This window comes from Pteropus vampyrus, unplaced genomic scaffold, assembly GCF_000151845.1.
Source record: "Pteropus vampyrus isolate Shadow unplaced genomic scaffold, Pvam_2.0 Scaffold100, whole genome shotgun sequence".
Classification (NCBI taxonomy): domain Eukaryota; kingdom Metazoa; phylum Chordata; class Mammalia; order Chiroptera; family Pteropodidae; genus Pteropus; species Pteropus vampyrus.
Window position 1 is genome coordinate 2,511,128 of NW_011888881.1, and position 11,333 is coordinate 2,522,460.

The following is an 11,333-nucleotide window of genomic DNA, read 5'->3' on the forward strand; positions in this document are numbered from 1 at the left end:
AGTAGGGGATACTATGGAATTCTTCATTATCTTTCAGTGTGACAAAGGTGTTGTAATAGTTAGGAGGTGTGTACTGAAATATTTAGGGGTAAATGACTTGATGTCTTCAATTTACAAATAGTCGAAAGAGACCAAAGAATGTTTATGAGAACAGTAACAGTCACTGGACCTGGGCGCAGGTCACACGGTGTTCACAGTGCTGCTCTTTCGATTGGTCAGTACGTGTGAACATTTCCATAGTCAAAGCTGGGAATGGGAGTAGTCTAGCTCAGACTGCACGGAGGAAGGATAAATGAGAAACACCTCGACAGAGGGGCCCTGGGCAAGAGTTCCTAAGGGGTCGATGTGCCACACACATCAGAGTATGATCTGAATCAATCCCACTCCTAGGAAGTTATCCTACAGATACACCCACGTGACCAGGCGCCAGTACTGTAATGGTGGAGCCAAACCATCTAAATGTCCAAGGACAGGGAACTTGGGAATACACTGCGTTACACCCATCTGATGGCATCCTGGCCCAACCTTCAATGAGGCACATCTAAAGCGATGACAAGGAATGAGCCCTGAGCTACGCTGGTGAGTGAAAAGGAATAAACAGTGCATTACAGTAAGTTAGCATTCGTTTTAAAAATACAAAGAGTCTACGGCCATGCCACCCTGAACGAGCCCGATCCCGTCTGATCTCAGAAGCTAAGCAGGGTTGGGCTTGGTTAGTACTTGGATGGGAGACCTCCCAGAAATACCACGTGCTGTAGGCGTTAAAATAAAAAAAAAAAAATACAAAGAAAACTCATATACATACATTTTTTTTACAGACAGAAACATATCTCCGTACACGTATACGTATAGAACATCTCTAAAAACCAAACGAATGAGAGCAACGCCTCCAGGAAAGAGCAATGGATGGCTGGAGGTATGGGGGGAGAAAAACTTATTTTTCACTTTACCCCTTTCTGTACCTTTTGAATTATGAACCAGGTAGACATTAACTATTCAAAAAATAAATTAATTATAAATGAAACCAAACAAACAAAAAAAAACCCAAAAAACCCACAGATAAATGATTGACAGATGATAGATGATAGAGAGAGAGACAGACAGGTGGAAGCCACCATACCTGAGGCGGCCATCCGACCGTCTTCAGGAGCCTTTGGTTTGCCTGTCGCCCGGACAGCAAAGATCCGCCCGTCGCTAGTGCGGATGTATGTCCCTAAGAAGAGACATGAGGAAGACTGCTGGGAGCAGGCTTGGACTCTGCCAGCCCTGCGAAACTCCAGGCCTAGGGACTGTGGGCTGGGAGGCAGCTATAAAATTGGGTCTCACACCCTGTCTGAAGACCCCTGAAATGAGGAGTGGGGTGACTGAGCTGTGGCCCAATATTATTACTTATTCCACAAAAACAGTGATGTGCACAACTGCTACGTACCAGGTACTGTTCTAGACCCTGAAGCATGTAAGACCTTTGAAAAAGGGCCCTGTCTCATGGAGCTCACCTCTGGAGCGGGAGCTGGACAACAGTACCAGGAACTACCCAGACAGGTTAAATGCAGTGAGGGAACACGTGGGTGCTGTGAAGAAGGAGAGGTGCTCTGGCCCAGGTCCGCCTCTTGGTCTGGGAGGAAGGAGCCTTACTGCCCCAACGCTCTCTCCCTCGGCAGGCCTAATTCTAGACCTGCGTTCTACTCCCACGCAGTACGAATTCACCTTCCCTTGTCTTGGGTATGTCTTTTGATCAATCCTGGAGGGTTAGGGCTGCCTCTAGGTCAGAGGTCGGCAAATTTTTTCTTAAAAGGCTAGTTAGTAAATATGTTTGACTTTGGGAGTCGTTAGATCTCTCCTGCAACTACTCAATTCTGTAGCAGGAAAAGAGCTGGTCATGGTTATGATCTAAAAATATTTATGGACCCTGAAATGTGAATTTCATATAATTTTCACCTGCCGCAAAATATTATTCTTTTGGTTTTTTTCCCCAACCAACTGAAAATGTAAAACACATTCTTAGCTCACAGGTATGGTAACAGGAAGCAGGCTGGGTCTGGCTGGTGGGCCAGCCAGAGTTTGCCAACTCCTGCTCTGGGCCAGGAAGAGCCTGGTAAGGGGGCTGGGTACGGTTTTCTCTGTGTGTCATGTAGTTCGTGGCATCTTTTCCTTTAGCCTAAAGGTACTTTGACCCAACAGAGGCTAGGGCAAAATCTCCTTACTGAATAGGGAGCTCAGGGAGCCTCACAAAGTAAAGGCTGAAATGACAGATTTAGAGAGGGTCCTGACGCTGCCCAGCCTAGATTTCTCATTCCAGCAATCTCAGCTCCCCATGCGAGGTGGCCAGAGGCAGTGGACTTTTAAAATTACGACACTTGAAAATTCTGCCAAGCAATCGATGTGTACCAATTCATCCTCCCGATACATTTCCCGGTTAGAGACCTGCCCCTACTCCATACAAGTGGGTAAGACGACACAAGTAACACACATGTTGGCTTAGGACCCATTCCACAGCTCCTTCCCTCTAGTTTTGATTTCCCTGTGTGCACTGAGTGCCAGACGTTAAGCTCTGATTGCCGAAGCTTTTGTTTCAAAGACATCCATCTCCAATAAACAAGCTCCAGCTGTATGACACCACGACTAGCTAAACAACTAGATGATGAACCAGGGGGCCCCCACCCATGAAGTTTCCCTTTTAGAAAGCCCAGGGTAACCAGGGTAAACTAGGTAACCTAGTGACCCCGCTTTTCTTTTCTCATGCTCAAATTTCTGCTCTTATGTTTTAAATTCACCAATAAAGAGTGAACCGCAAAGCCCTAGGCACCCCATTCTTGAACTCTAATAAAAACAGAGACTGAGGCTCATACTCTCACTCGCCCTCTCCACCCACGATCTCCCTGTGAGGCCCTCGAACAAGCCATGTACCCTCCAGGACCTGTGAGTAATAAACGTTGTCTTTTCAAAGTTCCCTGATGGTTGCTGTGTCTTATAATCACAATAACCACAAGGGCCAGTCTGGCCACAACACTGGCTCTGGGGCAATGCCTATGGCGGGGGGGGGGGGGGCGGGGGGGATGTTTACACAGGAATTACAGGACCAGGTGACTTAGGCATTGCTAGCATCGCCATCAGTAGGCTGAGACCAATACGAAACACGCTATCTACCCAGCCCACCCCAAGATTCTCCACAGAAGCAATGGTAAAATACAGAAATGCAGGAACCCTCACTCCCTCTTTTAGGCTACTGACAGATATCCTTCGGGCCCACCTCTACCTACTAAGGAACTAGAAGAGTCACTTTCTCATGTTTCCCCTGCATGTGACGCTCTTACAGGATGGTTCCCATCCCCCTCCGGCACCAGCCCTTGGTCAGGTTCTCACCTTTTGTCCCACGGATGATGTGGATGCTCTCGCCAGCGTTAATTCTTGCCTGCACATCTGTGGAGCTGTTGAGTCCAGGAATAACGATATCTAGTGAAGACACAGAACTCAGGTTTAGATGACGTGGGCCTGACCGAGGCGGGGAAGGGAACTGCACAGTCCACATCCACCCCGCTCCCCAGTGGTTCTCCTAAAGCCGCTCGGCAGAGCAGAGCTCAGAACCGAGGGGGCGAAGCGAGCAGGACCTCTCACAACTGTCGAAACAAAGAATACTGTGAAAACAAACTTTTTAGAAATCTGATCATCTTTCCCCCAAAGTAATTAGAAATTCATGGAGTTTTTGGCTTAGAAAGAGTTTTGGTGCATGCTCGCTTCGGCAGCACGCGTACTAAAACTGGAACTGTACGGGGAAGATAGCACGGCCTCTGCGCAAGGATGACGTGCAAGTTCGCGAGTGTTTCGTAGTTTTAAGAAATCTAACTACTGGCGGTGAACACACAATGCAATACATGTGACTTACCATTGAATCGTAAAACTAAAAAATAAAAAAACTAAGTGTAAAACAAATTAAAAAAAAATTAATGCCCCTATATATTTTGTGAACATACAGCTTTAACGTGATGACGTGGTCCCATATGAATATTATTTGGAGCAAAGTAGCCCCCTTTCTTTCTGTAATAAAAATTATAATTTTTCTGCTTTTAAGGAAAAAAAGGTTTTGGTTCAAATGGTTATTTCTATGTATTTTTCTCCCTCCCCAAGCTATCTGCGTGTCTGCTCCACATCACGCTAGGTCCCAGGGGTGGCCTGCCCGCCCTGGCATCGCACCACACCTAGCTGAGGGTGAAGGGCACTTTCAGGCATCAGCAGAGAAGTGTGATTACAAGACGCTCCCTTTTTGTTTTCACTTGTTTCGAATTTTTTTTACCATGGACATGTATTATTTTCATTTTCAAAAAATCAGTTAAGGTATTTCATTAAAATTTATAGATCATGAATATTTCTAGATAGCAAGATGAAAAACAGCATTGTGAAATGCTTTCCTTCCCCATTACCCTGAATCACAGGGCGGATCACAAGGACCGTGGGCCACACACCTGCCACTGGTCTACCACGCTCGAGCCACAACAAACTCACGAAGAAAGCAGCAAATGACATTCAGGTCTTCCAATTAAGAAGGGAGATTGACAGCTTCCTTCATATGTAGCTGACCCTGCAGTCGGGCCAGACTCAACACATTCACAGGTCTCTCAGACGACTGACCCTGTGTCCCAGTGACATTTCCACAATCTCCGCTCTGTTCGGAGTCTATCCCAACCGCCACGTTCAGGAAGACCCAGTTTCATGCTATTATTCTTAAGATGTGTCGTTACAGTGCAAACTCCTCGAGATAAGGGATGGCTGTCTTTTTTTTACCTATAGTGCCAATGTAGTAAGGCCCAGAATACACAAGGTGCTTAATAAGTGCTCATATTCCTGAGTGAACACGGTAACTTGAAAAGGGACAGCACCCTGGAGAGAACCTGGGAGTTCCCCACCTGTTGTGGTGACCACCTTCTGCACAAGGACGCCCGCACGCTGCAGGTAGTTGATCGGGAAGTTCATAGCCGGGTTTGTGCCAGAGGCGGAGCTGACACCGCCTCCCAGTGGGACATGCCGGGGCATCATCGGGATGGGGGTGGACTGCACAGGACGGACACTGGCCACGGGCTTCTCGTCACTCTTCAGTGCTGGCTGCCTGTGAGAGAAAGACAAGCACACTCAGAGCTCGGCAGAAGAGCCATACTTCCTTTACGCGCAGCCTGCAGAGCCTCCTCCAACTTCCCCATCCCTCAGCCTCAGCTGCTGCTGAGAGGGAGACCTACAGGGTGTGGCCGATTCAAAGGAAGACCAGAGGCAGGACCGAGCCAGAGCAGAGCCAGAGGTGGTGAGAGATAAAGCCTCTCAGGGTCCGAGAAGAGCTATATGTCCATGGAATAACCTCTTTAAGGAGATGAGAGGTGACACCCGCTCCTCTGGAACTGGAGGTGTCTACATACATTAGGAATTGGTCCTTACAGGAAAGTTAGGGAGAGGCAACAACGCACCAACGGAAGAAAAGTTCCTCAGGACATAGTGCATGCTAAGTTGAAGACGAATGGATGGGATTTTCCCTCTCACCCAAGGAAAAAGGGCCATGTGAGGTCACGTGTTCAGGTCATCTTGAGAGACCATTTGTCCAACTTTAACTGTCTTTACTCTCTGAAACATCAAGTTTCAGTAAGTAATGCAGACACTCCCCTCTCCTCTGCATCGCTTTTCACTGGGCTCCTCCGGGGGCCGGTCTCCAAAGTACCTGCCTCGTCAAAACCACCACAAAAGCAGCAGCGGCCAAAACTCTGTGCACAGAAGCCAGGCTTCTAAATGGCACAGGCCCATGGCCAGCCTGAGCGCAGGCTGTGCATCTCTTACTGCCAACACGCCAAAGTGTTCTCCCGTGGTCAGTGATGCATTCCTCACGCTTCTCCTTCCCTTCAACCAGATGTTGGTACCTTGAGAAAGCTACTCCTGATTTAAGACTTTTGAAATTAAGTTCCTGTCTATATGCTTTCTGAAGTCTGCATCTTGGTCTTCAGTCCCAGAAAAGGGACCTCCTTAGACCGATGCATTCTTTCCTGTCTGAATGACGAACCTCTGGGCAGCTAGCTGCCTGGGCCCTATGGACCCCACATTCCCAGACAGGCCAGACAGCACAGTGGGCTCAAGGGACTGGGGCCTACTTCCTAGGGGCCCTGGCCAGATGTCAGTGAGTCAGAAAGGTAACAGGAACCTAGCCCGAGCCCCATACTCTGCAAGGGCTGAGGTGAGGATTTGGGTAGGAGGGCCTCCTCTCATGTAACCAGACAGGACAGGAATCAGCAGGAATGGCTCATTAAATGCTCTGAGAGTCTGCCGCCTCCCACAGGGCTGGAGCTGGGCCAGAAAAGGAGCTAACATCTCTTCACGGCCCAGACCGTCTGTCACACACCCCCTTCCCTGGACACCACATGGCTTTCTCCCACTGGGTTTAGGCTTAGTCCATTTCTGCTGCTACATGGAAAAGCCCAGAAAAGAGAACAACGGGTGGAAGACAAGAGAGGAGAACACTCCCAGGCAATAGCATCTTGGAAAATGACAGAAATAAAGTGTAAAGGCTTTGAAAGCGTGACTTTCTACTTGAACGCATCTTATACATTAAAATTAGCAAATTTACTCATCAAAAATTAGAGTCTTATATAAAATCTTACATGGTTTTATTTAATTCCTTTAGAACCTCATTTGGCAAGTTTTTTTTTTTTTTTTTACATGGACTCTTCTTAAGAAAAAGTTTTAAATCTATCCCACTCAAATAAAATAATTATCTTTAATTCGAGATAATCAAACAATTTAAAAATGCAAACCACCAATCAAGCAGCTAATTGTGGTGCGGGCTCTGAGGCACCTTGCTTTAAAAAGGGGAAAAAAAAAAAAAAGACCATAGATAATTGTTCCATAATTTCTTATAAAAAGCCCTCTCTCCCTTAGCAACTGGCTTTTATCCTGTTCGTATTCTGAACAGTTCTAGAAGTTGTAGTCAAGAAAAATATTTTTCCCTCAGGACCGTGGCACAGCCACGGAACGCAATCCTAGTAGGAGCAGCAGAATCCACTGACCACAATCCAAGACTCACGGAGACCTGGCCTTCATCCTTGAACCTCATTGCTAAGCAAGGTCTAAGAAAAAGATGCTATGGATATGAGGCAGCTGTGCAGGAGAGCTGGGCCTCTCTGTTTTAGGAAGCTGCACTTCCCGGGAATCTAAAAGGCCTCTCCTGATTCACAAGGCCAGGAGCTCAGTCCTCAGCCAGAGCCATTTAAACGCCTGGGCTGCTGAATGGCTTCGGCACCTCATTCAGGAGCAGCACCTGTCAGTTCTCAGCCACAAAGAGCAAGTTGTGGTCTCTCCCTCTGCTTCAAACACAAACCAGTGGAAAAGTCCGGGCCTGGCGCAGCAGCACAGCTTCCCCGCCTTTCGGCGACTCACCAGTTTCTCTGACTGAAGGCAGGGATGCTGGTCAGGCTCTGGTCGCTGGCGGGATAATACTGCGCATATGACGGGCGGGTGTAGGGGACTGATGTGCGTTTGTCTTCCTCATAGCTTTTCTTCGCTGCTTTTTTCTCCGCCTTGGTCAGCTTGTGATCCTTTCGGTTAAGGAGCAATGACTCATGCTCAAAAGGCTCCTGGGGACACAGGAGGATGTTGATTTAATTACCAGTCTTTGTGCTAACATGGCTGATACACAGTGAGCCTTATTTTGAAACTGAGACAGGGCTGGCTGTCTCCAGCAATAGCAAAGAGCAGATCCACAGGCAGGTTGACGGTCTTTTTCTCAAGAGTGTAACTCACAACTCTAACCCAGCGTTGGCTTTAGACAATCTAAGGCTGCCTTCCACATCAAAAGGATGGGAGAGTTCAGAGAAGTAACAGACTACATTTTTAGAACTTGCCATCCCTCTTCTTGCTAGGAAAAAACACTGGCCAAATTATTCAACATGGCTGACCTTAGCACTGGTAGGACCAGACTAGGGATGGGGATGGGCACTGCATGCGGGGAAGAAGAACCACTTGAATTCGTGTTGCCTGCATGAAACAAAAGTTCGGATGATGAAAACAAGCTTGCCAGACAAGGCTCCCTTGCTGGAAATGGACGCACTCGGCATTACATGCATACCAGGTTCTTACCTTGGTGATGAGGTGAGGGTACTTCAGACAGGCAAGTTGTAAGACTGGCTCCTTGATCCCCTTTACGTTCAAGGATGCTTGGGGGGCTGGCTCCTTCTCAACAAAGTGCAGTAGGTTCTCAACCTCCTTCCGGGTAAAATTCAGCATTGGATTGAGATCATCCACCACCCGATCTAGAAGAAGAAGACGTGGAGAAAATCGGCACGTGGCAAGGAAGACTGCAAAGGCACAGCTACAAAGATCAGTAGGGAAAAGAGAGGTTGTAGGTGGCATTATTGTCACTAATATCTAAACCACGTTAGGCCATTCCACATCTGAAAGTCAAAGACCATGCTTGAGGTCCTGGTGAAATGGAAATTTAAGAGAAACCTGCATAACTAGCTCAGCTCTCATCATCAAACCCACCTTCAACAAGCTGAGGTCAAATCCCTCTGAAGCAATTATTTGAACCAGAACGAGATGGGAGGAACGGCTGGCTTTCTATGACTGAAAGCCTATCTGTGTCCCCATATCCTGCCCTTCCGCTCCCCGCTTGACACAGAAGGATGGCAGCCTGTATAAATGTGCCTCTTCCGAGCCTGAAAGATGGCCCACCTGACATGCCCTGCTTGGAAATCTGACGGTCATAGATCTTCTTTTCGAGGGTGAAATCAGCCACAAGGCGGTAGATGTGACAGGGCTTTTTCTGGCCATAACGATACACCCGACACACTGCCTGAGCGTCATGGCAAGGGTTCCAGGAAGCATCAAACACCACCACGCGGTTGGCACCGATCAGATTCACGCCCAAGCACCCGGCCCTTTAAAAACACAAGCCGACAATCATGGAGCCTTTAGTTCTAAGGATGGCTTTCAAATTGGTTTTACCTTCTGTGACTCCTTCCCTCACATCATGCTCTTTGGCCCAAGCACAACGTACTGGAAGAGTCTGCTGTCCTGATGATGAATAGCAGATGTCCTCAAACACTGAAAAGTAGGCCCTAAACGTCCGACATGGGGGTGCCCACCCGCTGAGAAAGCCCACTCTCCACCCTCCATAACGAGTAAGGGCCCTGCGCCCTGGCCCCAGAGTGATGTCACCTGGTGAAGAGAAACACCTGCATACAGATGTTTCTGGTGCACTTAGTCTAAGCTTAGGAGAATGACTGGCTCATACTCTATCAAGGGCATTCTGATGGCGGGAGGCAGCAGAGACGTCAGGCTGCTTGGCATGAGACAAACAGTGCCATCAGCCGTGTACAGTTATACTGCACTTTCTGCTTCTTAAAACACCTTCACATTCATCACATCGTCTAAGCCTCAGAACACTCCTGAGAGAAAAGCTAATTATGACCACTGCTAACGAATGTCTCAAAGAACTTAATGACGATGTCACGACTGCCCTTCTAACACGACCTCCTTTTGGTGTCCTCTCTCTCACCTCGAAAGCAAGCCACAAACCTGAGCAGATCTCTTCTAACAGAAATCAGATGAGCCTTGGGGTACCAGCCCATGTGGCCAATCACCCTGGCCACAACCCATAGCCCTCTGACCTCCCCTCCCCAGATCCACTCACCTTGTGGAGAGAAGGAACAGCCAGGTGGTGAGGTTGCTGGGATCATTGAACTGATTAATGAGCCGCTCCCTCTCAAAGGCAGGGGTGCTACCATCCAGCCCTAGAGCAGAAGGAAAACCATAAGAAATGGAGAGACGAGGGCAGGGGTGCACAGCCAAATCACTGGGTGAAGGTGTTTTAAAACCCAAACACATACACACACACCACAGTGCTCAGATTCTACCACCTGGGCATTCCAGGGGTCCACCATGAAACCCAGGCATCTATAATTTTAAAATACCCCCAGGGGATTCTTATGTGCAACGAGGATCATAAATTATGTTTCTTCCTTTAGTATCTTGAGTCAATTCTAAGGCCAAGGTTTCTAGACTTTAGAGTGCATAAGAATCCCCCTAAATGTATAAGCTCGGTCGACACTGGCTCAGGTGACCTCTCTGCCTCAGTCCCAATGAGAACAGGAGGACCAAGAGGCTTGTGTTTTGATATGAACGATGTTCCTCCACCAGGAATCTGCATTATTATCAAGCTCCTAAGGCTAAGAACTTGCTATAAGGAAACATAAAATGAATAATACGGAGCTGTGAGATGGGACATCTGCATGAAAAGGGGGAAGCTCAAAGGAGAAAAGATAACCTTTAGTGAAGAGGAAACACAAATAAGTGAGGGGGGCTCACTGGTCACCTCTGGGAAAGCAGAGAAAAGGGTGTGAATACCACCTGGAGAACTAATCACCACAGCTGTAGGAAGCATCGGTTTAATTGTCCGGTGTTACGGCTCTCAGTCAGCCCTGCAACCTGCCTTTCCAACCCGAGTTCCCAGGAGTTCCAAGCACGGCTCGGCACTGACTCACTGGGCAAGCCTATAGTCAACGCAGGGCTCCAGGCCAGACCCTGTGCTGCGGGGTTCCTCACCACCCCCCGAACCCCCATTTCCCTAACTCTTTCCTTCAGTGCTTCTCAACAAGGGTGATTTCTCCACCCTCCACCCACAGGAGGCATTTGGCAATGCCTGGAGACATTTTTGGTGGTTATAACTTGAGTGGATGCTACTGCCATCTAGTGAGTAGAGACCATGCTGCTAAACATGCTAGGATGTGCATGCCTGTCCCCCCGCCACCGCCTCCCCCGGCAGAATTATCTGGCCCAAATGTCAGTATCTGGCCAGTAAGTGCCTGAGGTCAATATTTCTCAACCTTTTTTTTCATTACCACCCCTTAAGGTACCTTTTAATACATTTTTTACCAATTACCATGCCCCCACCCATGTAATTTTAATATCACAGATATATAGTATGTTTATTTACTATACGCATATTTGTACCTTATACTTCAAAAGTTAAAATTTTTTTCATCCCCTCAAGAACCAATTTTCACCCTTTAGGGATGCTATCTCCCCCATAGAGAATACATGACCTCGGCTTGTGTTCACTCTGTTACTTCATCCTAGAATGACCTTTGGGTCACCCTAGTTCTGTAACTTCAAAGTCTCCCCATTTTTTGGAGTCTAGTGCAAGGCCCGTCTCCTCCACGGAGGGTCGTCTTCAACCATCCCCGCCATGATGATTATGTCCTCCCTAGAACCCGTGAGGGCAAATGATCAGGGACGCTTTGTCCTCGACTTGTCACGTCTCGGACGAAGACAAGGCCTAGGCTTTTTACTTCTCTGCGCGACCCCTG

The 11,333-nt window shown here is 47.9% G+C and overlaps 1 protein-coding gene, 1 non-coding gene and 1 pseudogene across 2 annotated transcripts in view; 2 read left to right on the plus strand and 1 right to left on the minus strand.

Moving 5' to 3' along the window:
* RAD54L2 (RAD54 like 2) overlaps nucleotides 1-11,333 on the minus strand; it is a 94,372-nt gene that overhangs the window by 6,218 nt on the left and 76,821 nt on the right. The window contains exons 14-21 of the mRNA XM_011364748.2: nucleotides 10,233-10,252; nucleotides 9,659-9,869; nucleotides 8,698-8,903; nucleotides 8,104-8,276; nucleotides 7,405-7,601; nucleotides 4,902-5,101; nucleotides 3,364-3,453; nucleotides 1,121-1,213 (exon numbers count right to left, since the gene is read on the minus strand). Of these exons, the coding sequence (XP_011363050.1) occupies nucleotides 1,121-1,213; nucleotides 3,364-3,453; nucleotides 4,902-5,101; nucleotides 7,405-7,601; nucleotides 8,104-8,276; nucleotides 8,698-8,903; nucleotides 9,659-9,869; nucleotides 10,233-10,252 (1,190 nt within the window). The remainder of the gene's footprint in view (nucleotides 1-1,120; nucleotides 1,214-3,363; nucleotides 3,454-4,901; nucleotides 5,102-7,404; nucleotides 7,602-8,103; nucleotides 8,277-8,697; nucleotides 8,904-9,658; nucleotides 9,870-10,232; nucleotides 10,253-11,333) is intronic.
* Nucleotides 643-761, plus strand: LOC111742752 (annotated as a pseudogene).
* On the plus strand, nucleotides 3,728-3,833 carry LOC111742775. The gene has a single exon (XR_002781463.1). It is a non-coding gene; the product is annotated as a U6 spliceosomal RNA (small nuclear RNA).